Source organism: Solea solea, chromosome 16, assembly GCF_958295425.1.
Source record: "Solea solea chromosome 16, fSolSol10.1, whole genome shotgun sequence".
In the NCBI taxonomy this organism is placed as follows: domain Eukaryota; kingdom Metazoa; phylum Chordata; class Actinopteri; order Pleuronectiformes; family Soleidae; genus Solea; species Solea solea.
The window spans coordinates 17862001-17889036 of record NC_081149.1 but is presented as its reverse complement, the minus strand read 5'-3'; the positions used below and the strand labels follow the sequence as shown (position 1 = coordinate 17889036).

Genomic DNA, 27036 nt, shown 5'->3' with positions numbered 1-27036 from the left:
GCCAGCAGAGAGTGATACAAAACCTAAGTCTCTCAAAAACATCTCAACCACAGGATAAGAAAACAATGGTCCACATTAAAATATAGACAGCTGAGAGTGAAAAGGAATTTAAAGACACTTTTACACATCAATGTGCAGCATCTTATTTACCTATTTTAAAAAGCTATGTTTCAGCATAGTTTTTCATTGGGATTGCAGTTGCTGTTTTAAACACTGAAGGTCACTGTTGTACATATTTTACACACGTGACCTTGAACTGTGTAAAAACAACACCCACACTCAAACAGCATAAATGTACACAAGCACACACACACACATACACATTGTCATGTCCCGTGTTCAGTGTTAAGTCTGCGTCAGTTTTAGTTTAGTTTATGTGTACTCCTGGTTTTATTTTGGTGAAGGGTTTTTCTGTCTTCCTGTCTGCACTTCATCTGTCTCGTCTAGTCTCGTTGATTCCCTGATTGTCTGCACCTGGTGTTAATCAGTTCATGCTCCTTAAATACGCCCTCCTCCCTTTGTCCTGTGTCAGTGTGTCATGTATGTTTCCTCGTCCTGCACCTCATGGTTTCCCTTCTAGATTACCACAGCTGCGTCATCTTGTTCTCTGTGCCTGGCTCACTGTCGTCTGACCCTGTTTTGGATTGATTACCTGACCTTGAGTAAGACTTTGCTTTGTTAAAATAAACTATTTTGTTTATAGTGAGATCTCTGCCTCTGCCTTGTGTATATTTTGGTTTGTGTTTGAGTGACATTGACACAGCCAGCCTCTGTGACTGTGCAGCCAGGTCAACGTCTGACCATCACCTGTCAGGTCTCTTATGATCTTAGTAGCTATTGGACAGCTTGGATCAGGCAGCCTGCAGGGAAAGGATTGGAGTGGATTGGAATGAAATACACTGGAGACTCATTCTTCAAAGATTCACTGAAGAACAAATTCAGTATTGACTTAGACACTTCCAGCAAAACAGTGACTCTGAATGGACAGAATATGCAGCCTGAAGACACTGCAGTGTATTACTGTGCCAGAGACACAATGATACAAACCATCAGTAGATATGAACAAAAACCCCTCAGTGCCTGAACACTTGTAACATGAATCCACCAGAGGAGGAGCCTTCAGAACACTGATGATTTCACACCAGTTTAATGTTACTGCCTTAAAAGTTCACAAATTGTTCCTAATGTAAAATATTAATATTTGTTTATGTCAGTTTAAACACACCACACTGACAGTCACTACATTGTATATATTTTTTGTAATGTATAACGATTTTAAAATAATATGATATAACATAATATAATGGTTGAGGTATATTTTCGCAAAAACATTTAGAACATGTTGTTTCTCTTTTGTATTTTTATTCTTATTTGCCTCAGCAGTGAATTACTGTCTAAATGATGTCACATCAAATGTGATATCTCAGAAGAAATGACATGTGAACAAAGTATTTTATTAGGATGAAAATAAATGAATAAAGTGTTTGAAATAAAAGTAAGGTAACAAATACATCCACAAATAACCCACATTGTATCTTAAAATAAAACCAAATTTTATTACTTAGATATTAGGTTATAATCACAAAAGTTAACAAAATGAATATCTGAAACAACACGATTTTAATCTATATCAGTACCGCAAGTGGTCATGAACGGGTTCGAGCTTGAGGGCTTGCGAGTCTCTGTGCGCCCACGTTGCCGCGCAAGTCCTCTAGCTCATCTCCCGTTTATTCACCGCTTGCGGTACTAGTTATTTTCAGTCAAAGTTATTTTCAGCGTCCCTGGGGTATGTTAGAGGGCTCTTCCTGTTTAAAATGGCCGACTTTCTGTTGGGTGAAAGGTGTGTCCGTAAACGTGTTCAGGGACGGTCCCTTGACTCACATATCAAGTTTCGTGAAGATCGGACAATGTTAGACTTTACTTCCTGTTTCGGGAGTTCTACTTCCTGTAGAGAGGTCATCCTTTACAGACATGTTCCGGACGGGTCTGAGGTCTCACATATCAAGGTTCAAGTGGATACAACTATTCCTGTTAAAGCAGCATGAAAAATTGTAAATGTAATTTCGTCTGCTGTTACCAGGGGGCGCTGATTTTGACATGGAATAATTTCATATAGATTTGTATGCAGGTGCCTCCATCATGTGGCGAAAAAAAGGTACTGCATGAAAATGAACGAACAAACCACTCAGTTGAGTGAACACTTTGCAGTGTTGCCATGGCAACACCATTGAACGATTTGTTATCATATTCAGCATGCATCATCTACCATGTGTTTTGATTGTTTTCACTAATCTTGAGTTTGATACAATGAACTCTGTAAAAGTTATAAGCGAAATTGTGAATTTGTTGTATTTTCTGTTACCACCAGGAGGCGCTGTTTTAAAAATTTACAGTTTTTGCATAGGCATCTTCAGCCATGGTCCATCATCAACCCTAGCAAATTTGGTTGGGATGGGACCTTCTATCACAAAGTTATAAGAGTTTTGTTGCCTGTGGCGAAAAATTTAAATTTTCACCAACTTTGCCGCCCCCTTTCTCGTACGCCGTGATACTTATGGGAAAAGTTTTCAATAACTTTAGATCCTCAACTTGTCCACAGTGACCTCACCAAGTTTGAAGGTGATCCCATGAAACCTCAAGGACAAGTTTGTTCAAATACCATTGGTGCGAAATGGCCAAAATCGGCAAAAAATGAACTTTCAATCCAAGATGGCGGCTTTCCTGTTCGTTTTAGAGCATAGGCTAGGCTGACTTTTTTGACCGTCCCGACCTAAGGAACGCGTGTACCAAGTTTTGTGAATGTACATTAAACGTGCTCCTCAGGCCCACAAGTTTTAGGGGGTGGAGCAGTTATTTGCCCCGCCCACTTTCATTTTTTAACGCACATTCCCCGAAATACGAATAAACGTAATTGTACACCAGGTCTGATGCGGTTGCAAAAATTGGTGAGTTTTGGGGCATGTTCAGGGCCTCTAAAATGCGATTTACTCTGGTGAAGAGGAAGAAGAAGAATCGGAAGAAGAAGAATAATCCTTACGGTTTCAATAGGGTTCTTGCAACAGAGTTCCTCGAACCCTTATAATCCATACAATTACAATAGGGTTCTTGCAACAAAGTTGCTCAAACCCTAAAAAGGTCTCTTGGGTAAACCAGCTTCATGTTTTGGTGCAATAAGAACTGAAATACAGAAAAATACAGATTTATTAGTAGAAGAATTAATGCAACAGTGATATACTGTGTTCACTGATAAGATGTGTTGACAGTAGAAGAAAATCACTGAGGAAAACTTAATATTGAAGATTTAAGTTCCATAATTCATATACACTTTGTTTGAAAATATAAATATTTTCAGTGTGTTTTATTGAGAGCGATATTACTTACAAAAAAAACAAAACTGACACTTATTTTATCACTTTAAACACAGAGTAAATGTGTTTATAAGTTGGTGAGCAGAGGTGATTTTCGAGTAACAAACGAGTTACACTACATAAAAAACCAAAAAACAAATAAACAAATAAACAATACAGACTGGAGGTTTAAAAGTAATCACACAGTGTTGGAAAACCAGCATCAACTCCTTTTCTATTGTCCCCCTGTTGGTTTCCCACAATGACAGAGATGAGTCAATTTACATCACCAAAGAACTGTTTTATTTCATATGTGCAGAGATTAACATTAACCTGGAGAAAAACTAAACATACTACCAAAAAGGTGTCTGTTGACCCTTTAAAAAGCTTATAATTTAGAACATGAAAATGATAAACAAGATTTTTTTAAAATATCCTTAACAATATCCTTTATATATAGCAATAATTATAAATTATCCATCCATTTTCTACCACTTTATCCTCGACATGAGGGTCACAGGGGGGCACTGGAAACCAATCCCAGCTGAAATAGGGCAAAAGGCGGGGTACACCCTGGATAGGTCGGTGATTTTCACTCTGTTCCTATAATAACTCTGAACACACTCTTTTATTGGCTCCAGTTACACCAACACTGATGCTTCACATATTTGACTCTATGCAAACTCAGTGATCTTCCTATAAAAAGTCAACATCAGACTGACAGTGGAGCTCACAGCACGTTAGATTCATCATAAACCATGTTTCCTGTAGCTCTGCTGCTGCTGCTGTTGGCAGCTGGATCCTGTGAGTCTCTCTAGATTTGTCAGAGTCAACAAATGTTTCTTTTACAGGAAAACTTGATCATTTATAACTCAACATTTTATTCTTTTAACAGGTGTGAAGTGTGAAACATTGACACAACCAGCCTCTGTGACTGTGCAGCCAGGTCAACGTCTGACCATCACCTGTCAGGTCTCTTATGATCTTAGCTATTGGACAGCTTGGATCAGGCAGCCTGCAGGGAAAGGACTGGAGTGGATTGGAGTGAAAGGCACTGGAAGCTCATACTACAAAGATTCACTGAAGAACAAATTCAGTATTGACTTACACACTTCCAGCAAAACAGTGACTCTGAATGGACAGAATATGCAGCCTGAAGACACTGCAGTGTATTACTGTGCCAGAGACACAATGATACAAACCATCGGTAGACATGAACAAAAACCCCTCAGTGCCTGAACACTTGTAACATGAATCCACCAGAGGAGGAGCCTTCAGACCACTGATGATTTCACACCAGTTTAATGTAACTGCCTTAAAAGTTCACACATTGTTCTTAATTTAATATAATAATGAATATAATCAGTTTAAACACACCAACCTTACAGTCACTACAATGTCATTGTCTATAATTGTTGAAATGTATAAAGATTTTAAAATAGTATTCTGTAACATAATATAATGGTGGAGGTATCTTTTCGTGAAACATTTAGAAATTGTTTCTCTTTTGTATTTTTATTCTTATTTGCCTCAGCAGTGAATTACTGTGTAAATTATGTCACATCAAAGGTGATATCTCAGAAGAACTGAATCATGTGAACAAAGTGTTTTATTAGGATCAAACAAATACATGTTTGTAATAAAAGTAAGTTAACAAATACTTTAACAAATAACCCACATTGTATTCTAAAAGAATAAAAATACGTTTTATTGCTTGGATATTAGGTTATAATCACAATCTATAAAAATCTATAAAAAGGTCCCTTGGGCAAAACCAGCGTCATGTTTTGGTGCATGTTTTGTTCACTCTAAATAAAAATTTAAACAGAAAAATACAGATATATTAACAGACTAATTAATGCAACAGTGATATAATGCTTTAGTGATATACTGAGTTCACTGATAAGATGTGTTGACAGTAAAGGAAAATCACTTAAATATTGAAGATTTAAGTTCCACAATTCATAAAATAACAATTAGAATTGATGCTTCACATATTTGACTCTATGCAAACTCAGTGATCTTCCTATAAAAAGTCAACATCAGACTGACAGTGGAGCTCACAGCACGTTAGATTCATCATAAACCATGTTTCCTGTAGCTCTGCTGCTGCTGCTGTTGGCAGCTGGATCCCGTGAGTCTCTCTAGATTTGTCAGAGTCAACAAATGTTTCTTTTACAGGAAAACTTGATCATTTATAACTCAACATTTTATTCTTTTAACAGGTGTGAAGTGTGAAACATTGACACAGCCAGCCTCTATGACTGTGCAGCCAGGTCAACGTCTGACCATCACCTGTCAGGTCTCTTATTCTGTTGGTAGCTATTACACAGCTTGGATCAGGCAGCCTGCAGGGAAAGGACTGGAGGGGATTGGAATGAAATACACTGGAGGCTCATACTTCAAAGATTCACTGAAGAACAAATTCAGTATTGATGGAGACACTTCCAGCAACACAGCGACTCTGAATGGACAGAATATGCAGCCTGAAGACACTGCAGTGTATTACTGTGCCAGAACGGCACAATGATACAAACCATCAGTAGACATGAACAAAAACCCCTCAGTGCCTGAACACTTGTAACATGAATCCACCAGAGGAGGAGCCTTCAGACCACTGATGATTTCACACCAGTTTACTGTTTCTGCATTAAAAGTTCACAAATTGTTCCTCATGTAAAATAATAATATTTGTTTATGTCAGTTTAAACACACCAAACTTACAGTCACTACAATGTCATTGTATATATTTTTTGTAATGTAAAACGATTTTAGAATAATATGATATAACATAATATAATGGTTGAGGTATCTTTTCCAAAAACATTTAGAAATTGTTGTTTCTCTTTTGTATTAATATTGTTATTTTCCTCTCCAGTGAATTACTGTCTAAATGATAACACACCAAAGGTGATATCTCAGAAGAACTGAATCATGTGAACAAAGTCTTATATTAGGATGAAAATAAATAAATAACATGTTTGAAATAAAGTAAGGTAACAAATACATACACTAACAACCCACATTGTATCTTAAAATAATGAAAACAAATTGTATCACTTACTGGAGATATTAGGTTATAATCACAAAAGGTAACAAAAGCAATATCTGAAATAGCACAATTTTAATATATAAATTGTGTTTTGGTGCAAGTTTTTTTCACTTTAAATAAGAACTGAAATACAGAAAGTTACAGATATATTAGCAGAATAATTCATTTGACAGTGACATAATGCAACAGTGATATACTGAGTTCACTGAGAAAATGTCTTGACAGTAAAAGAAAATCACTCAGGAAAACTTAAATATGAAGATTTAAGTTCCATAATTCATATAATAGCAATTAGAGCAATGATTCTTGTCAGAGTTTTCAAATACTGAAAATTACACTTTGTTTGAAGATATAAATATGTTCAGTGTTTTATTTATCATTATATAATTTACAAAAAAAGCAAAACTGTTATTTTATCACTTTAAACACAGAGTAAATGTGTTTGAATAAGTTGAAGCATGTCACTCCGGCAGTTTGCCCCGCCCCCTCCTCTGCCGGCCTACCGGCCTGATTACACACACCTGCTGACAATTAAGCCATGTGGACTTTAAAAACTCTCTGTTCCCCTGTGTCAGTGCCAGTGTGTTTTAGCCCATGCCTGATCACCCGAGCTCCTTGTCACAGCCACAGATGCCACAAGTTTTGATCCTCTTTGTGAGCGACGCTTTTCCTTTGTAAGTTTTCTTAGCATAGCCTGTAAAGTTAATACCTTAGTTAAGATTTATAGCCTCTTTTGTTTTCCTCCTTGGGAGAGATTTTCTGTTTCATTTTCACAGCTTTTTAGGAAACTCCAATCACTAGGATTGTGACTTGCGTTGTATTAGTTAGACTGAGTAGATCCAATCATTTAGATTGCGTTTTGTGTTTGACCTCGTTCTCAGTTAGTTATAGATCGCCTATCAGTAGGATTGTCCTTTGAGTTTGTTTTCGTTTTGAAGTGCTTAGAGCCTTGTTTTTCCTCCGTTTGGAGAGTTTTCTGTTTAAGTTTTTTATGATAACCATAGTCTGAGTTTTGTTTCCTCTTCGGAGTGATTTTTTGTTTCCGCGTTTATAGTTACGCAACGTTTCTTTTGAAGAGCGTTGTGCTCCCCATTGGTTAGTTTTTTATAGCCACGCTTTGTTTTCCCTCAGTAAGAGGATCTGCCTTGTGTTCTGTTAAGAGTGCCAATAAAGACAATAAAAGGCCTCTGCGTCTGAGTCCTCGCTGTTCCGTCTTGTCAAAGCAGAGGTGATTTTCACTCTGTTCCTATAATAACTCTGAACACACTCTTTTATTGGCTCCAGTTACACCAACACTGATGCTTCACATATTTGACTCTATGCAAACTCAGTGATCTTCCTATAAAAAGTCAACATCAGACTGACAGTGGAGCTCACAGCACGTTAGATTCATCATAAACCATGTTTCCTGTAGCTCTGCTGCTGCTGCTGTTGGCAGCTGGATCCTGTGAGTCTCTCTAGATTTGTCAGAGTCAACAAATGTTTTTTTTACAGGAAAACTTGATCATTTATAACTCAACATTTTATTCTTTTAACAGGTGTGAAGTGTGAAACATTGACACAGCCAGCCTCTGTGACTGTGCAGCCAGGTCAACGTCTGACCATCACCTGTCAGGTCTCTTATTCTCTTAGCTATTGGACAGCTTGGATCAGACAGCCTGCAGGGAAAGGACTGGAGTGGATTGGAATGGATGACTCTTCTGGAAACTTACGCTTCAAAGATTCACTGAAGAACAAATTCAGTATTGACTTAGACACTTCCAGCAACACAGTGACTCTGAATGGACAGAATATGCAGCCTGAAGACACTGCAGTGTATTACTGTGCCAGAGACACAATGATACAAACCATCAGTAGACATGAACAAAAACCCCTCAGTGCCTGAACACTTGTAACATGAATCCACCAGAGGAGGAGCCTTCAGACCACTGATGATTTCACACCAGTTTACTGTTAGTGTTGTTAGCTTTCAAAAATATATTTTTATAAACAAAAAAAAGAAACTTGAATAAATTGTTGTTAACTTATTATTAATCAATAATTATTATAAATACTTTATTATTAATTTTAATAATAAAACATATGTAAATAATATATGTTTTGTGGCAATTACAAAATTCATAACTCCGAAACTCAGGTTGTCCCACAAACTGACCTGCACATACCCTGTGGGCCAAATAATAAATTAGATGAATTAGAAAAGAGAATCTGGGCTGTTCCATCATGCCTATAAGGTGAATATATTCGGTCATTATTGAGCTCATGTAACAACAGAACATAGTTTCTTCCTGCTTTTCTTTGTGCTGTTTTGCAAATACACATTTTCTGCAAGCAAAGCAAGTGGAGGCAAATGAGGAATATGAATATTCAACAGCATTCCAATAAAGGTCCCTCTTAGAGGAGTCAAGTGTGTCACTGAAGAGAGAAAGCACATCAAGAACTCCCTAAACCACTGCCTGTATGAGCCAGACACAACACATTTGCTGCTGTTCACTGCAGCTCCAAGTTTCCTGGAAGCAATCTGAACGAGTAACACTGCATAAAAACAACTACAAATAAACAAATAAACAATACAGACTGGAGGTTTAAGAGTGATCACACAGTGTTGGAAAACCAGCATCAACTCCCTTTCTATTGTCCCCCTGTTGGTTTCCCACAATGGCAGAGATGAGTCAATTTACATCACCAAAGAACTGTTTTATTTCATATGTGCAGAGATTAACATTCACCTGGAGAAAAACTATACATACTACCAAAAAGGTGTCTGTTGACCCCATAAAAAGATTATAATGAGAACATAGAAATGTAATTTTTTTTTTTTAAATGATCCTTAATATCCTTTGAGTTATTAGATAAAATCTCATCAGTTACTAAATCTTTTTTGAGCATTGGGAGGAGGAGGAGTCAATGCAAATCACTATCTTGTCATTTCTATTTATCTGACTGCAAACTAAAGACAAATCCAAACAGACACAACGACAAACACCCGCGATGACTTTGGCTACATGTCTAACGTGTCTGTTGCTAACAGCTGTTTCTGGTGAATGCCACACTTCTGCACTCATCACTTTTGTTTGTTGAAGCTCATGTTTGTCTCTGGTCTAATCAAAATCAATGTTTTTCTTCAGACATCTACAGTCAGACTCTGACTGAATCTGAACCTGTGGTAAAGCGGCCTGGAGAGTCCCACAAACTGACATGTACCTACACTGGAATATCTGATAGTGATGCACGTATCAGCTGGGTCAGACAAGCTGAAGGAAAAGGCCTGGAATGGGTTGCCCACATTTCTGCTCCAAGTGGAAGCAACAAATATTATTCATCATCTGTCCAGAATCGCTTCAACATCTCCAGAGACAACGACATGGACCAGGTGTATCTGCACATGAACAGCCTGACGACTCAAGACTCTGCTGTTTATTATTGTGCTCGAAGCCACGGTGACACATGAAGCCACAGAGCTGTACACAAACACTGCAGATGTGAGTCTGAGTATTCCCTAAATATCACCCATCCCCCACTCAAACTAGACACATAAAATATACACATTTCTTTGATAAAAGCAATACAGCTCTTTGGATTATATACATACATAGTATATATATATATATGTATATATACAGTATGTGTGTATGTGTGTAATGGTGTGTTATAACAATGTTACCCCACAGTTAGTGTTGGATTACAAATGACTTAAATTTGAAATAAATAAATAAATGGAGGCAACGGTAAGAGCCTGCAAAAAAATTAATAATTAGAAACATAACACATGCATACAGTTCATAAAAAGCTGCATATCATAATTACTATGCTTTAATACTGAATGTAAATCTGTAATGCTAACTAACATTTGAAAATGTAAGTTTGGCTTCATACCAAATGCTGACAATATAGGTCGTGTCACTCTCCAGTGCAGAAAATGGTCTTTGGTTTTTGAATGAGTGTTCATCACTGTGTACATATATGGGTATGTTTGGGTATACACCTATACATTTCATACATTTCAATAAGTAACTGTAATATAGAGTAATTGTTATATAGCAATAATTATAAATTATCCATCCATTTTCTACCACTTTATCCTCCACATGAGGGTCAGGGGGGGGCACTGGAGCCAATCCCAGCTGAAATTGGGCAAAAGGCGGGGTACACCCTGGACAGGTCGGTGATTTTCACGCTGTTCCTTTAATAATTCTGAACACACTCTTTTATTGGTTCCAGTTACACCAACACTGATGCTTCACATATTTGACTCTATGCAAACTCAGTGATCTTCCTATAAAAAGTCAACATCAGACTGACAGTGGAGCTCACAGCACGTTAGATTCATCATAAACCATGTTTCCTGTAGCTCTGCTGCTGCTGCTGTTGGCAGCTGGATCCTGTGAGTCTCTCTAGATTTGTCAGAGTCAACAAATGTTTCTTTTACAGGAAAACTTGATCATTTATAACTCAACATTTTATTCTTTTAACAGGTGTGAAGTGTGAAACATTGACACAGCCAGCCTCTGTGACTGTGCAGCCAGGTCAACGTCTGACCATCACCTGTCAGGTCTCTTATTCTGTTGGTAGCTATTACACAGGTTGGATCAGGCAGCCTGCAGGGAAAGGACTGGAGTGGATTGGAATGAGAGCTGGATCCACCACATACTACAAAGATTCACTGAAGAACAAATTCAGTATTGACTTAGACACTTCCAGCAAAACAGTGACTCTGAATGGACAGAATATGCAGGCGGAAGACACTGCAGTGTATTACTGTGCCAGATACACAATGATACAAACCATCAGTAGACATGAACAAAAACCCCTCAGTGCCTGAACACTTGTAACATGAATCCACCAGAGGAGGAGCCTTCAGACCACTGATGATTTCACACCAGTTTAATGTTATGGCCTTAAAAGTTCACAAATTGTTCCTCATGTAAAATAATAATATTTCTTTATGTCAGATTAAACACACCAAACTTACAGTCACTACAATTTCATTGTATATATTTTTTGTAATGTAAAACGATTTAAAAAATAATATGATTTAACATAATATAATGGTTGAGGTATCTTTTCCAAAAACATTTAGAACTTGTTGTTTCTCTTTTGTATTATTATTGTTATTTTCCTCTCTAGTGAATTACTGTCTAAATGATAACACACCAAAGGTGATATCTCAGAAGAACTGAATCATGTGAACAAAGTCTTATATTAGGATGGAAATAAATAAATAACATGTTTGAAATAAAAGTAAGGTAACAAATACATACACTAACAACCCACATTGTATCTTAAAATAATGAAAACAAATTGTATCACTTACTGTAGATATTAGGTTATAATCACAAAAGGTAACAAAAGCTATATCTGAAATAGCACAATTTTAATATATAAATTGTGTTTTGGTGCAAGTTTTTTTCACTTTAAATAAGAACTGAAATAAAGAAAGTTACAGATATATTAGCAGAAGAATTCATTTTACAGTGACATAATGCAATAGTGATATACTGAGTTCACTGAGAAAATGTCTTGACAGTAAAAGAAAATCACTCAGGAAAACTTCAATATGAAGATTTAAGTTCCATAATTCATATAATAACAATTAGAGCAATGATTCTTGTCAGAGTTTTCAAATACTGAAAATTACACTTTGTTTGAAAATATAAATATGTTCAGTGTTTTATTTATCATTATATAATTTACAACAAAAGCAAAACTGTTATTTTATCACTTTAAACACAGAGTAAATGTGTTTGAATAAGTTGAAGCCGAGGTGATTTTCACTCTGTTCCTATAATAACTCTGAACACACTCTTTTATTGGCTCCAGTTACACCAACTCTGATGCTTCACATATTTGACTCTATGCAAACTCAGTGATCTTCCTATAAAAAGTCAACATCAGACTGACAGTGGAGCTCACAGCACGTTAGATTCATCATAAACCATGTTTCCTGTAGCTCTGCTGCTGCTGCTGTTGGCAGCTGGATCCTGTGAGTCTCTCTAGATTTGTCAGAGTCAACAAATGTTTCTTTTACAGGAAAACTTGATCATTTATAACTCAACATTTTATTCTTTTAACAGGTGTGAAGTGTGAAACATTGACACAGCCAGCCTCTGTGACTGTGCAGCCAGGTCAACGTCTGACCATCACCTGTCAGGTCTCTTATTCTGTTAGTAGCTATTGGACACATTGGATCAGGCAGCCTGCAGGGAAAGGACTGGAGTGGATTGGAGTGGGACGACATGGATACACCACATACTACAAAGATTCACTGAAGAACAAATTCAGTATTGATGTACACACTTCCAGTAACAGGGTGACTCTGAATGGACAGAATATGCAGCCTGAAGACACTGCAGTGTATTACTGTGCCAGAGACACAATGATACAAACCATCAGTAGACATGAACAAAAACCCCTCAGTGCCTGAACACTTGTAACATGAATCCACCAGAGGAGGAGCCTTCAGACCACTGATGATTTCACACCCGTTTACAGCAACTGCCTTAAAAGTTCACACATTGTCCTAATGTAAAATAATAATATTTTTTTATGTCAGTTTAAACACACCACACTTATAGTCACTACAGTAATATTTTAATTAATTTTGTCATATATAAAGATTTGAAAATAATATGATATAACATACTATAATGGCTGAGGTATATTTTCCTGAAACATTTAGCAATTGTTGTTTCTCTTTTGTATTATTATTGTTATTTTCCTCAGCAGTGAGTTACTGTCTAAATGATGTCATATCAGAGGTGAAATCTCAGAAGAACTGAATCATGTGAACAAAATTAAATTGCCATTTAGCCATTTATATTAGGACGAAAAAAATAAGTTAAATGTTTCAAATAAAAGTAAGGTAACACATACATTAAGAAATAACACACATTGTATCCTAAAAGTATAAAAACAAATGTTATCAGTTAGATATTAGGTTATAATCAATAATAGTAACAAAAGCAAAATCTGAAACAGCACAGATTTAATCTACAAATACTTTCAGTATTGGTGCAACTGTATTTTTTTCCTCCACAGAATTTGTTATTGATTCTAGAAACTGACACCATTTGTCCTTTGGGCACACCAGCTTCAGCAAAATTCAGTTTATTATATAGAGTGGTATTTTGATTCAGATAATACTAAACTTTGTCTATATTTTTGTTGACTTTAGATACAAATTGAAATAGAGAAAAATAAAGATATATTAACAGGATTAAACCTACATTGACAAACTGCTCCAATGATATACTAAGTTCACTAATAAAATGTGTTGACATTAAAATAAAAAATATTTACATTTTCCTGAGTGAAAATGTAAATATTGAAGATTTAAATTCCATAATTCATATAATAACAATTAGAGCAATGATCCTTGTTAGAGTTATCAAATACTGAAAATTACACATTGTTTGAAAATATTAATATTTTCAGTGTTTTATTTACCGCTATATCATTTACAACAAAAGCAAAACTGACAGTTATTGTATGACTTTAAACACAGTGTAAATGTGTTTGAATAAGTTGAAGCAGAGGCGATTTTTACTCTGTTCCTATAATAACTCTGAACACACTCTTTTATTGGCTCCAGTTACACCAACACTGATGCTTCACATATTTGACTCTATGCAAACTCAGTGATCTTCCTATAAAAAGTCAACATCAGACTGACAGTGGAGCTCACAGCACGTTAGATTCATCATAAACCATGTTTCCTGTAGCTCTGCTGCTGCTGCTGTTGGCAGCTGGATCCCGTGAGTCTCTCTAGATTTGTCAGAGTCAACAAATGTTTCTTTTACAGGAAAACTTGATCATTTATAACTCAACATTTTATTCTTTTAACAGGTGTGAAGTGTGAAACATTGACACAGCCAGCCTCTGTGACTGTGCAGCCAGGTCAACGTCTGACCATCACCTGTCAGGTCTCTTATTCTCTTAGTGGCTATTACACAGCTTGGATCAGGCAGCCTGCAGGGAAAGGACTAGAGTGGATTGGAATGAGAAGCACTGGATACACATACTACAAAGATTCACTGAAGAACAAATTCAGTATTGACTTAGACACTTCCAGCAACACAGTGACTCTGAATGGACAGAATATGCAGCCTGAAGACACTGCAGTGTATTACTGTGCCAGAGACACAATGATACAAACCATCAGTAGACATGAACAAAAACCCCTCAGTGCCTGAACACTTGTAACATGAATCCACCAGAGGAGGAGCCTTCAGACCACTGATGATTTCACACCAGTTTACAGCAACTGCCTTAAAAGTTCACAAATTGTTCCTAATGTAAAATAATAATATTTGTTTATGTCAGTTTAAACACACCACACTGACAGTCACTACATTGTATATATTTTTTGTAATGTATAACGATTTTAAAATAATATGATATAACATAATATAATGGTTGAGGTATATTTTCGCAAAAACATTTAGAAATTGTTGTTTCTCTTTTGTATTTTTATTCTTATTTGACTCAGCAGTGAAATACTGTCTAAATGATGTCACATCAAATGTGATATCTCAGAAGAACTGAATCATGTGAACAAAGTATTTTATTAGGATGAAAATAAATGAATAAAGTGTTTGAAATAAAAGTAAGGTAACAAATACATCCACAAATAACCCACATTGTATCTTAAAAGAATAAAACCAAATTTTATTACTTAGATATTAGGTTATAATCACAAAAGGTAACAAAAGCAATATCTGAAACAACACGATTTTAATCTATATCAGTACCGCAAGCGGTAATGAACGGGTTCGAGCTTAAGGGCTTGCGAGTCTCTGTGCGCCCATGTTGCAGCGCAAGTCCTCTAGCTCATCTCCCGTTTATTCACCGCTTGCGGTACTAGTTATTTTCAGTCGAAGTTATTTTCAGCTCGGACTATTTTCAGCGTCCCTGTGGTATGTTAGAGGGCTTTTCCTGTTTAAAATGGCCGACTTCCTGTTGGGTGAAAGGTGTGTCCGTAAACGTGTTCAGGGACGGTCCCTTGACTCACATATCAAGTTTCATGAAGATCGGACAATGTTAGACTTTACTTCCTGTTTCGGGAGTTCTACTTCCTGTAGAGAGGTCATCCTTTACAGACATGTTCCGGGCGGGTCTGAGGTCTCACATATCAAGTTTCAAGTGGATACAAGAATTCCTGTTAAAGCAGCATAAAAAATTGTAAATGTAATTTCGTCTGCTGTTACCAGGGGGCGCTGATTTTGACATGGAATAATTTCATATAGATTTGTATGCAGGTGCCTCCATCATGTGGTGAAAAAAAGGTACTGCATGAAAATGAACGAAAAACCACTCAGTTGAGTGAACACTTTGCAGTGTTGCCATGGCAACACCATTGAACGATTTGTTATCATATTCAGCACGCATCATCTACCATGTGTTTTGATTGTTTCCACTAATTTTGAGTTTGATACGATGAACTGTGTAAAAGTTACAAGCGAAATTGTGAATTTGTTGTATTTTCTGTTACCACCAGGAGGCGCTGTTTTCAAAATGTACAGTTTTTGCATAGGCATCTTCAGCCATGGTCCATCATCAACCCTAGCAAATTTGGTTGGGATGGGACCTTCTATCACAAAGTTATAAGAGTTTTGTTGCCTGTGGCGAAAAATTTAAATTTTCACCAACTTTGCCGCCCCCTTTCTCGTACGCCGTGATACTTATGGGAAAAGTTTTCAATAACTTTACATCCTCAACTTGTCCACAGTGACCTCACCAAGTTTGAAGGTGATCCCATGAAACCTCTAGGACAAGTTTGTTCAAATACCATTGGTGCGAAATGGCCAAAATCGGCAAAAAATGAACTTTCAATCCAAGATGGCGGCTTTCCTGTTCGTTTTAGAGCATAGACTAGGCTGACTTTTTGACCGTCACGACCTAAGGAACGCGTGTACCAAGTTTTGTGCATGTACATTAAACGTGCTCCTCAGGCCCACAAGTTTTAGGGGGTGGAGTAGTTATTTGCCCCGCCCACTTTCATTTTTTAACGCACATTCCCCGAAACACGAATAAACGTAATTGTACACCAGGTCTGATGCGGTTGCAAAAATTGGTGAGTTTTGGGGCATGTTCAGGGCCTCTAAAACGCGATTTACTCTGGTGAAGAGGAAGAAGAAGACGAAGAAGAAGAATCGGAAGAAGAAGAATAATCCTTACGGTTTCAATAGGGTTCTTGCAACAGAGTTCCTCGAACCCTAATAATCCATACGATTACAATAAGGTCTCTTGGGTAAACCAGCTTCATGTTTTGGTGCAATAAGAACTGAAATACAGAAAAATACTGATTTATTAGTAGAATAATTAATGCAACAGTGATATACTGTGTTCACTGATAAGATGTGTTGACAGTAAAAGAAAATCACTGAGGAAAACTTCATATTGAAGATTTAAGTTCCATAATTCATATACACTTTGTTTGAAGATATAAATATTTTCAGTGTGTTTTATTGAGAGCGATATCACTTACAAAAAAAACAAAACTGACACTTATTTTATCACTTTAAACACAGAGTAAATGTGTTTATAAGTTGAAGCAGAGGTGATTTTCGAGTAACAAACGAGTTACACTACATAAAAAAACTAAAAACAAATAAACAAATTAACAATACAGACTGGAGGTTTAAAAGTGATCACACAGTGTTGGAAAACCAGCATCAACTCCCTTTCTATTGTCCCCCTGTTGGTTTCCCACAATGGCAGAGATGAGTCAATTTACATCACCAAAGAACTGTTTTATTTCATATGTGCAGAGATTAACATTAACCTGGAGAAAAACTAAACATACTACCAAAAAGGTGTCTGTTGACCCTTTAAAAAGCTTATAATTTAGAACATAAAAATGATAAAAAAAATATTTTAAAAATATCCTTAACAATATCCTTTATATATAGCAATATTATAAATTATCCATCCATTTTCTACCACTTTATCCTCCACATGAGGGTCACAGGGGGCACTGGAGCCAATCCCAGCTGACATAGGGCAAAAGGCGGGGTACACCCTGGACAGGTCGATGATTTTCACTCTGTTCCTATAATAACTCTGAACACACTCTTTTATTGGCTCCAGTTACACCAACACTGATGCTTCACATATTTGACTCTATGCAAACTCAGTGATCTTCCTATAAAAAGTCAACATCAGACTGACAGTGGAGCTCACAGCACGTTAGATTCATCATAAACCATGTTTCCTGTAGCTCTGCTGCTGCTGCTGTTGGCAGCTGGATCCTGTGAGTCTCTCTAGATTTGTCAGAGTCAACAAATGTTTCTTTTACAGGAAAACTTGATCATTTATAACTCAACATTTTATTCTTTTAACAGGTGTGAAGTGTGACACATTGACACAGCCAGCCTCTGTGACTGTGCAGCCAGGTCAACGTCTGACCATCACCTGTCAGGTCTCTTATGATGTTAGTGACTATAACACAGCTTGGATCAGGCAGCCTGCAGGGAAAGGACTGGAGTGGATTGCAACGGACAAAACTTATAAGGATTCACTGAAGAACAAATTCAGTACTGATGAAGACTCTTCCAGCAACACAGTGACTCTGAATGGACAGAATATGCAGCCTGAAGACACTGCAGTGTATTACTGTGCCAGAGACACAATGATACAAACCATCAGTAGACATGAACAAAAACCCCTCAGTGCCTGAACACTTGTAACATGAATCCACCAGAGGAGGAGCCTTCAGACCACTGATGATTTCCCACCAGTTTACTGTTTCTGCCTTAGAAGTACATTTTTTTTACTTTTTCAAGTATCGTAGAAAATTAGGGAAACAAAGACACAGTTCTAATTTGATATAATATGTTCTTCACTTTTGGTAAATTGGAACCACTTAAGCCGTTTTTCATTGTATCAGGAAAAAGATATCCGTGATATCTCATACAGTACATACAGTTAGTAAATGACACAATCAATGACTTTTAACAGTGAAATGTCAATAGAATTACCATTAGTAGTTGGTTTACTGTTAAACTTTCAAACTGAATTTGAGACATCACTCTCACGAACTCCTCAAAGAAACATAAAATTCCTATTATTAAATGCAAAAACAAAATTATCATCATCATCATCATCACTATGGACTTTGAAACCTCCAACCAAAGTGGCCCTACATTAACAAAAAATTATTAAACTCACTAGCTCCTTTATATTTTCAATAACTGAATTGTAACTTTTTCCAATATGTGTCAATCAAAATATAATTCAAGTAAAACATTTTTTTACTAACATTTAAAAACATTTTTCATGACTTCCAGTGAAAATGTGTGCAGCAGTACTCTTTTTTGTTTTATAATAGAAGAGCTAAGGTTTGAATTTAACGGCAGACTGATGTAAAACACGAGACAGAGTGGATTTCAAAGGTTTATTGATACATTGGAAACTGGAATACTGAGTAGTTAACGATTCAAATATTGTCAGTGTGTTAGTTTAGCACTATATCATTTACAATAAAAGCAAAATTGACTGTTATTTTATCACTTTAAACACAGTGTAAATGTGTTTGAATAAGTTGAAGCAGAGGTGATTTTCACTCTGTTCCTATAATAACTCTGAACACACTCTTTTATTGGCTCCAGTTACACCAACACTGATGCTTCACATATTTGACTCTATGCAAACTCAGTGATCTTCCTATAAAAAGTCAACATCAGACTGACAGTGGAGCTCACAGCACGTTAGATTCATCATAAACCATGTTTCCTGTAGCTCTGCTGCTGCTGCTGTTGGCAGCTGGATCCTGTGAGTCTCTCTAGATTTGTCAGAGTCAACAAATGTTTCTTTTACAGGAAAACTTGATCATTTATAACTCAACATTTTATTCTTTTAACAGGTGTGAAGTGTGAAACATTGACACAGCCAGCCTCTGTGACTGTGCAGCCAGGTCAACGTCTGACCATCACCTGTCAGGTCTCTTATTCTGTTGGTAGCTATCACACAGCTTGGATCAGGCAGCCTGCAGGGAAAGGACTGGAGTGGATTGGAAGCAGACGACATGGAGGAGACACATACTACAAAGATTCACTGAAGAACAAATTCAGTATTGACTTAGACACTTCCAGCAAAACAGTGACTCTGAATGGACAGAATATGCAGCCTGAAGACACTGCAGTGTATTACTGTGCCAGACACACAATGATACAAACCATCAGTAGACATGAACAAAAACCCCTCAGTGCCTGAACACTTGTAACATGAATCCACCAGAGGAGGAGCCTTCAGATCACTGATGATTTCACACCAGTTTACTGTTAGTGTTTTTAGATTTCAAAAATATATATTTTATAAACAAAAAAAAGAAAAAAGTGAATAAATTGTTCCTCATGTAAAAGAATTATATTTGTTTATGTCAGTTTAAACACACAAAACTTACAGTCACTACAATGTCATTGTATATATTTTTTGTTATGTATAACAATTTTAAAATAATTTGATATAACATAATATAATGGTTGAGATATCTTTTCCAAAAACCTTTAGAAATTGTTGTTTCTCTTTTGTATTGTCAAGTTATGTGTTGTTTTAGTGTGTATTTGTTGGCCACAGCTCTGCCCAAACTTGAAAAACGGCTGATCAACTGTTTAAGGACGACGATGGACAACTCAATTCTGTTCAATCTTCAGTTTTTTATTTTGGGGCAGAATGGGATGAACAGGACGTAACAGAATAGATTAATACCCTAGGATAAACAGTGAAAAAACAAAGCCATTAATAGCATATCATTTCAGTTCATACTTCTTAATATAAATAATAAATGATAATAATAATAATGTTAATTTTACTTGATAAATGAAGACTTATTCAGATTAATTAACTTAAATCACTCCAAAAAGGTTAATCATTAAAGTTACAAAGCTACACCAAAGGTTATGATTAAAGTACCTGTACCAAAAGCACAAGTAACAAAGTACTTCAAATCATCTCTATCATCATAAACCATATAAAGAATTTTCCAAATTACTCAATTTAAATAAAACATTGCATCCACAAACACACAATCAAAGGCATTTGGGAAGCGTAGCCTCCAAACTTAAATTTCAACACTACTATACCAGTGGTGTCTTCAATTGTTGATCAGGAGCTATGGCTGTGAGGTGTCTCCAGGAGAAAGCAAGGTGACTGAACCAACTCCAAACATTTCACACCATGCTTGCTGTATTCCTCAGGCACTTCCTTCCTGTTACCTGGGGCTCCACCACTGATGTGGTTGCCCCCTGTAGGTTTGGAGTGTCATGGATCCGTTAGTTGGTGGGATTGTGGCTCTTTGCTCAGTGAACCAGGTTTTGACACAACATGTATTATTATTGTTATTTTCCTCTCCAGTGAATTACTGTCTAAATGATAACACACCAAAGGTGATATCTCAGAAGAACTAAATCATGCGAACAAAGTCTTATATTAGGATGGAAATAAATAAATAACATGTTTGAAATAAAAGTAAGGTATCAAATACATCCACAAATAACCCACATTGTATCTTAAAATAATAAAAACAAATTGTATCACTTACTGTAGATATTAGGTCATAATCACAAAAGGTAACAAAAGCAATATCTAAAACAGCACAATTTTAATCTATAAAAAAATAATCTCTTGGGTAAACCATCTTAATGTTTTAGTGCAATTTTTGTTCACTTTAAGAAAGAACTGAAATACAGAAAAATACAGATTTATTAGCAGAAGAATTCATTTGACAGTGACATAATGCAATAGTGATATACTGAGTTCACTTATAAAATGTCTTGACAGTAAAAGAAAATCACTCAGGGAAACTTAAATATGAAGATGTAAGTTAAATAATTCATATAATAACAATTAGAGCAATGATTGTTGTCATAGTTTTCAAATACTGAAAATTACACATTGTTTGAAAATATACTGTAAATATTTTCGGTCTGTTATATTTAGCGCTATATCATTTACAACAAAAGCTAAACTGACAGTTTTTTTTATCACTTTAAACACAGTGTAAATGTGTTTGAATAAGTTGAAGCAGAGGTGATTTTCACTCTGTTCCTATAATAACTCTGAACACACTCTTTTATTGGCTCCAGTTACACCAACACTGATGCTTCACATATTTGACTCTATGCAAACTCAGTGATCTTCCTATAAAAAGTCAACATCAGACTGACAGTGGAGCTCACAGCACGTTAGATTCATCATAAACCATGTTTCCTGTAGCTCTGCTGCTGCTGCTGTTGGCAGCTGGATCCTGTGAGTCTCTCTAGATTTGTCAGAGTCAACAAATGTTTCTTTTACAGGAAAACTTGATCATTTATAACTCAACATTTTATTCTTTTAACAGGTGTGAAGTGTCAAACATTGACACAGCCAGCCTCTGTAACTGTGCAGCCAGGTCAACGTCTGACCATCACCTGTCAGGTCTCTTATGATCTTAGCTATTGGACAGCTTGGATCAGGCAGCCTGCAGGGAAAGGACTGGAGTGGATTGGACTGAAAGGCACTGGAGCCTCATACTTCAAAGATTCGCTGAAGAACAAATTCAGTATTGACTTAGACACTTCCAGCAAAACAGTGACTCTGAATGGACAGAATATGCAGCCTGAAGACACTGCAGTGTATTACTGTGCCAGAGACCTGTGATACAAACCATCAGTAGACATGAACAAAAACCCCTCAGTGCCTGAACACTTGTAACATGAATCCACCAGAGGAGGAGCCTTCAGACCACTGATGATTTCACACCAGTTTAATGTTATGGCCTTAAAAGTTCACAAATTGTTCCTCATGTAAAATAATAATATTTCTTTATGTCAGTTTAAACACACCAAACTTACAGTCACTACAATTTCATTGTATATATTTTTTGTAATGTAAAATGATTTTAAAATAATATGATATAACATAATATAATGGTTAAGGTATCTTTTCCAAAAACATTTAGAACTTGTTGTTTCTCTTTTGTATTATTATTGTTATTTTCCTCTCTAGTGAATTACTGTCTAAATGATAACACACCAAAGGTGATATCTCAGAAGAACTGAATCATGTGAACAAAGTCTTATATTAGGATGGAAATAAATAAATAACATGTTTGAAATAAAAGTAAGGTAACAAATACATACACTAACAACCCACATTGTATCTTAAAATAAGGAAACAAATTGTATCACTTACTGTAGATATTAGGTTATAATCACAAAAGGTAACAAAAGCAATATCTGAAATAGCACAATTTTAATATATAAATTGTGTTTTGGTGCAAGTTTTTTTCACTTTAAATAAGAACTGAAATACAGAAAGTTACAGATATATAAGCAGAAGAATCCATTTTACAGTGACATAATGCAATAGTGATATACTGAGTTCCCTGAGAAAATGTCTTGACAGTAAAAGAAAATCACTCAGGGAAACTTAAATATGAAGATTTAGGTTCCATAATTCATATAATAACAATAAGAGCAATGATTTTTGTCAGAGTTTTCAAATACTGAAAATTACACTTTGTTTGAAAATATAAATATGTTCAGTGTTTTATTTATCATTATATAATTTACAACAAAAGCAAAACTGTTATTTTATCAATTTAAATACAGTGTAAATGTGTTTGAATAAGTTGAAGCAGGTGATTTTCACTCTGTTCCTATAATAACTCTGAACACACTCTTTTATTGGCTCCAGTTACACCAACACTGATGCTTCACATATTTGACTCTATGCAAACTCAGTGATCTTCCTATAAAAAGTCAACATCAGACTGACAGTGGAGCTCACAGCACGTTAGATTCATCATAAACCATGTTTCCTGTAGCTCTGCTGCTGCTGCTGTTGGCAGCTGGATCCTGTGAGTCTCTCTAGATTTGTCAGAGTCAACAAATGTTTCTTTTACAGGAAAACTTGATCATTTATAACTCAACATTTTATTCTTTTAACAGGTGTGAAGTGTGAAACATTGACACAGCCAGCCTCTGTGACTGTGCAGCCAGGTCAACGTCTGACCATCACCTGTCAGGTCTCTTATTCTCTTGGCTATTACACAGCTTGGATCAGGCAGCCTGCAGGGAAAGGACTGGAGTGGATTGGAATGAAAGACTCTTATGGAAACTTACGCTTCAAAGATTCACTGAAGAACAAATTCAGTATTGACTTAGACACTTCCAGCAAAACAGTGACTCTGAATGGACAGAATATGCAGCCTGAAGACACTGCAGTGTATTACTGTGCCAGAGACACAATGATACAAACCATCAGTAGACATGAACAAAAACCCCTCAGTGCCTGAACACTTGTAACATGAATCCACCAGAGGAGGAGCCTTCAGACCAATGATGATTTCACACCAGTTTACTGTTAGTGTTTTTAGATTTCAAAGATATATATTTTATAAACAAAAAAAAGAAAAAAGTGGATAAATTGTTCCTCATGTAAAATAATAATATTTGTTTATGTCAGTTTAAACACACCAAACTTACAGTCACTACAATGTCATTGTATATATTTTTTGTAATGTATAACAATTTTAAAATAATATGATATAGCATAATATAATGGTTGATGTATCTTTTCCAAAAATGTTCAGAAATTGTTGTTTCTCTTCTCTATTAATATTGTCATTTTCCTCTCCAGTGAATTACTGTCTAAATGATAACACACCAAAGGTGATATCTCAGAAGAACTAAATCATGCGAACAAAGTCTTATATTAGGATGAAAATAAATAAATAACATGTTTGAAATAAAAGTAAGGTATCAAATACATCCACAAATAACCCATATTGTATCTTAAAATAATAAAAACAAATGTTATCACTTACTGTAGATATTAGGTTATAATCACAAAAAGTAACAAAAGCAATATCTGAAACAGCACAATTTTAATCTATAAAAAAATAATCTCTTGGGTAAACCAGCTTAATGTTTTAGTGCAATTTTTGTTCACTTTAAGTAAGAACTGAAATACAGAAAAATACAGATTTATTAGCAGAAGAATTAATTTTTTTACAGTGACATAATGCAATAGTGATATACTGAGTTCACTTATAAAATGTCTTGACAGTAATAGAAAATCACTCAGGGAAACTTGAATATGAAGATGTAAGTTCAATAATTCATATAATAACAATTAGAGCAATGATTCTTGTCATAGTTTTCAAATACTGAAAATTACACATTGTTTGAAAATATAAATATTTTCGGTCTGTTATATTTAGCGCTATATCATTTACAACAAAAGCTAAACTGACAGTTTTTTTTATCACTTTAAACACAGTGTAAATGTGTTTGAATAAGTTGAAGCAGAGGTGATTTTCACTCTGTTCCTATAATAACTCTGAACACACTCTTTTATTGGCTCCAGTTACACCAACACTGATGCTTCACATATTTGACTCTATGCAAACTCAGTGATCTTCCTATAAAAAGTCAACATCAGACTGACAGTGGAGCTCACAGCACGTTAGATTCATCATAAACCATGTTTCCTGTAGCTCTGCTGCTGCTGCTGTTGGCAGCTGGATCCTGTGAGTCTCTCTAGATTTGTCAGAGTCAACAAATGTTTCTTTTACAGGAAAACTTGATCATTTATAACTCAACATTTTATTCTTTTAACAGGTGTGAAGTGTGGAACATTGACACAGCCAGCCTCTATGACTGTGCAGCCAGGTCAACGTCTGACCATCACCTGTCAGGTCTCTTATTCTGTTAGTAGCTATTACACAGCTTGGATCAGGCAGCCTGCAGGGAAAGGACTGGAGTGGATTGGAACAGACACATTCTACAAAGATTCACTGAAGAACACATTCAGTATTGACTTAGACACTTCCAGCAACACAGTGACTCTAAATGGACAGAATATGCAGCCTGAAGACACTGCAGTGTATTACTGTGCCAGAGACACAATGATACAAACCATCAGTAGACATGAACAAAAAACCCTCAGTGCCTGAACACTTGTAACACCTTCAGACCACTGATGATTTCACACCAGCTTACTGTTACTGCCTTAAAATTTCACAAATTAATAGTTGCAGCACATACTACTCTCAGTCAGTCTGAAGACACTTCACCATCTGTATATCATAATTACTGTGCTATAATGCTAACTAACATTCAAAAATATAAGTTTGGCTTCATGCTGACAATATAGGTCTTGTCACTCTCCAGTGCAGGAAACGGTGTTTGGTTTTTGAATTAGTGTTCATCACTGTGTATGGTTGGGTAGCACTGAGATATACACCCACACAAAAACCTGAGAACAAGTATTTTTCAACTCATCCTTTTGTCATTTCAAGAAAAGGTCCAGAACAAAATATATCATATTGGAATATGAGGTAACTACCATGTTTTAAATGTTGCTTTGCAGATTAATAGATAAAAGGTAGTCAATTAATAGTTGTAAGTCATAGTTCTTGCACACAGGATTGTTTTCTTCCAGTAAAACCTAACTTTAAAAAGTGACTTAGAGTTAACATTGAAGACAAACTCACAGGATGAGGGCAGGAGAACTACTAGATACTGGAGTTCTTTGCATTTTGTACAAGAACTGACATTTATAAGGTTTAATCTGGCATTTTAGGTTTTTGTTCAAGCAGTGAATGGAGAGGCATCACTGTGATTATTTTGACTACTGGGGTCAGGGGACCGAAGTCACAGTACAGTCAGGTAAGCCACATTTAATCACTGAATTTGCAGTTTCCAGTTCTTAATTTCACTTAAAATGTCAATTCCATTGTTTGAAATGTTTAAGATCTTATTTACATTTGTAATGATCAGACTGAGGAGAATAAACCGAGCTATGCCACTGTTTCTTAGAAAGCATTTTGAAAACTTCCTTCTTGTTGTTTTCTCTTAATTTGCTCTTTTGATTTTAGCGGAAATATGATTGTTACTGATGAATGTCTATGTATAATTATACGCCTATACTGTACCTGCATGTTTTTCATAAGAGGCCATTACATTGGTTTGGTTTGTTTGTACATTTAGAAATAAAACATCAAAGAAAAACAATGAATTAAAGTAGAACACATCGACGGATGAGGTCGAAACCCACTATGGCCTTATTTTAAGACCTCACATATAAATGATTAAACACAATAACAGTACAAAAGTAAATTTGAAATGATCTAATGGAATCACTAGTTATCAGAGAATTTCTAAATTTAATTTGATGGAGAGAATAATGTTTGTTCCAAACAAGGAAACATTTAAATAAAATTTCCGAGCAAATACAGGTTTATTTTAATTTAAAACCAAGTGACTTGTGAAAGAGAACATTTCAGCATTGGAGGCCATATTCATTTAAAGATTTTTAGATTCGGAAGACTTGCTTTACTTGTTTTGAATTGTAATTGTTTTTTAGATCTAAAAGTCAAAGTAAATTCACAGTAAACTGATTTATTATTTTAAGACCTTGGTGGAATAAAATGTAATATTTACTCTGTGAGATGAACAGAAGAAAAGACAACCGTCAGAGTTAGATTTTTTTTTTTTCAAAATTCCTTATTAGGATTAGAGGATTAACTCAGAAAGTAGAAAAAACGGTTGTAAAATGTGTTCAGTATTGTAAAATACCTAGCAAAGAAAATGCCTTTATTACAACATTACATTTATTTATGTATTGGTTTGTCCATTTATGTGAAACACTGGG

General features: G+C 35.7%; 9 gene segments (V, D, J or C); all 9 read left to right on the top strand.

Moving 5' to 3' along the window:
- Positions 1 to 5435: 5435 nt before the first annotated feature.
- Positions 5436 to 5877, top strand: LOC131475270 (Ig heavy chain V region 5A-like). The segment is given in 2 exon segments: positions 5436 to 5481; positions 5573 to 5877. Coding segments are annotated over 2 exon segments (351 nt in total).
- Positions 5878 to 7800: 1923 nt separating this feature from the next.
- Positions 7801 to 8230, top strand: LOC131475870 (Ig heavy chain V region XIG14-like; the record flags this gene model as incomplete). The annotated part of the segment is given in 2 exon segments: positions 7801 to 7846; positions 7938 to 8230. Coding segments are annotated over 2 exon segments (339 nt in total), but the record flags the coding sequence as incomplete, so codon positions are not given.
- A 2507-nt stretch (positions 8231 to 10737) lies between these two features.
- On the top strand, positions 10738 to 11167 carry LOC131475710 (Ig heavy chain V region XIG14-like; the record flags this gene model as incomplete). The annotated part of the segment is given in 2 exon segments: positions 10738 to 10783; positions 10875 to 11167. Coding segments are annotated over 2 exon segments (339 nt in total), but the record flags the coding sequence as incomplete, so codon positions are not given.
- Positions 11168 to 14107: 2940 nt separating this feature from the next.
- On the top strand, positions 14108 to 14537 carry LOC131475699 (Ig heavy chain V region 5A-like; the record flags this gene model as incomplete). The annotated part of the segment is given in 2 exon segments: positions 14108 to 14153; positions 14245 to 14537. Coding segments are annotated over 2 exon segments (339 nt in total), but the record flags the coding sequence as incomplete, so codon positions are not given.
- Positions 14538 to 17604: 3067 nt separating this feature from the next.
- On the top strand, positions 17605 to 18019 carry LOC131476038 (Ig heavy chain V region XIG14-like; the record flags this gene model as incomplete). The annotated part of the segment is given in 2 exon segments: positions 17605 to 17650; positions 17742 to 18019. Coding segments are annotated over 2 exon segments (324 nt in total), but the record flags the coding sequence as incomplete, so codon positions are not given.
- A 1105-nt stretch (positions 18020 to 19124) lies between these two features.
- On the top strand, positions 19125 to 19557 carry LOC131475652 (Ig heavy chain V region XIG14-like; the record flags this gene model as incomplete). The annotated part of the segment is given in 2 exon segments: positions 19125 to 19170; positions 19262 to 19557. Coding segments are annotated over 2 exon segments (342 nt in total), but the record flags the coding sequence as incomplete, so codon positions are not given.
- Positions 19558 to 21599: 2042 nt separating this feature from the next.
- Positions 21600 to 22035, top strand: LOC131475267 (Ig heavy chain V region XIG14-like). The segment is given in 2 exon segments: positions 21600 to 21645; positions 21737 to 22035. Coding segments are annotated over 2 exon segments (345 nt in total).
- A 1155-nt stretch (positions 22036 to 23190) lies between these two features.
- LOC131475957 (Ig heavy chain V region XIG14-like) lies at positions 23191 to 23617 on the top strand (the record flags this gene model as incomplete). The annotated part of the segment is given in 2 exon segments: positions 23191 to 23236; positions 23328 to 23617. Coding segments are annotated over 2 exon segments (336 nt in total), but the record flags the coding sequence as incomplete, so codon positions are not given.
- A 1247-nt stretch (positions 23618 to 24864) lies between these two features.
- Positions 24865 to 26024, top strand: LOC131475868 (Ig heavy chain V region 5A-like). The segment is given in 2 exon segments: positions 24865 to 24910; positions 25002 to 26024. Coding segments are annotated over 2 exon segments (381 nt in total).
- The last annotated feature ends 1012 nt before the right edge of the window (positions 26025 to 27036 follow it).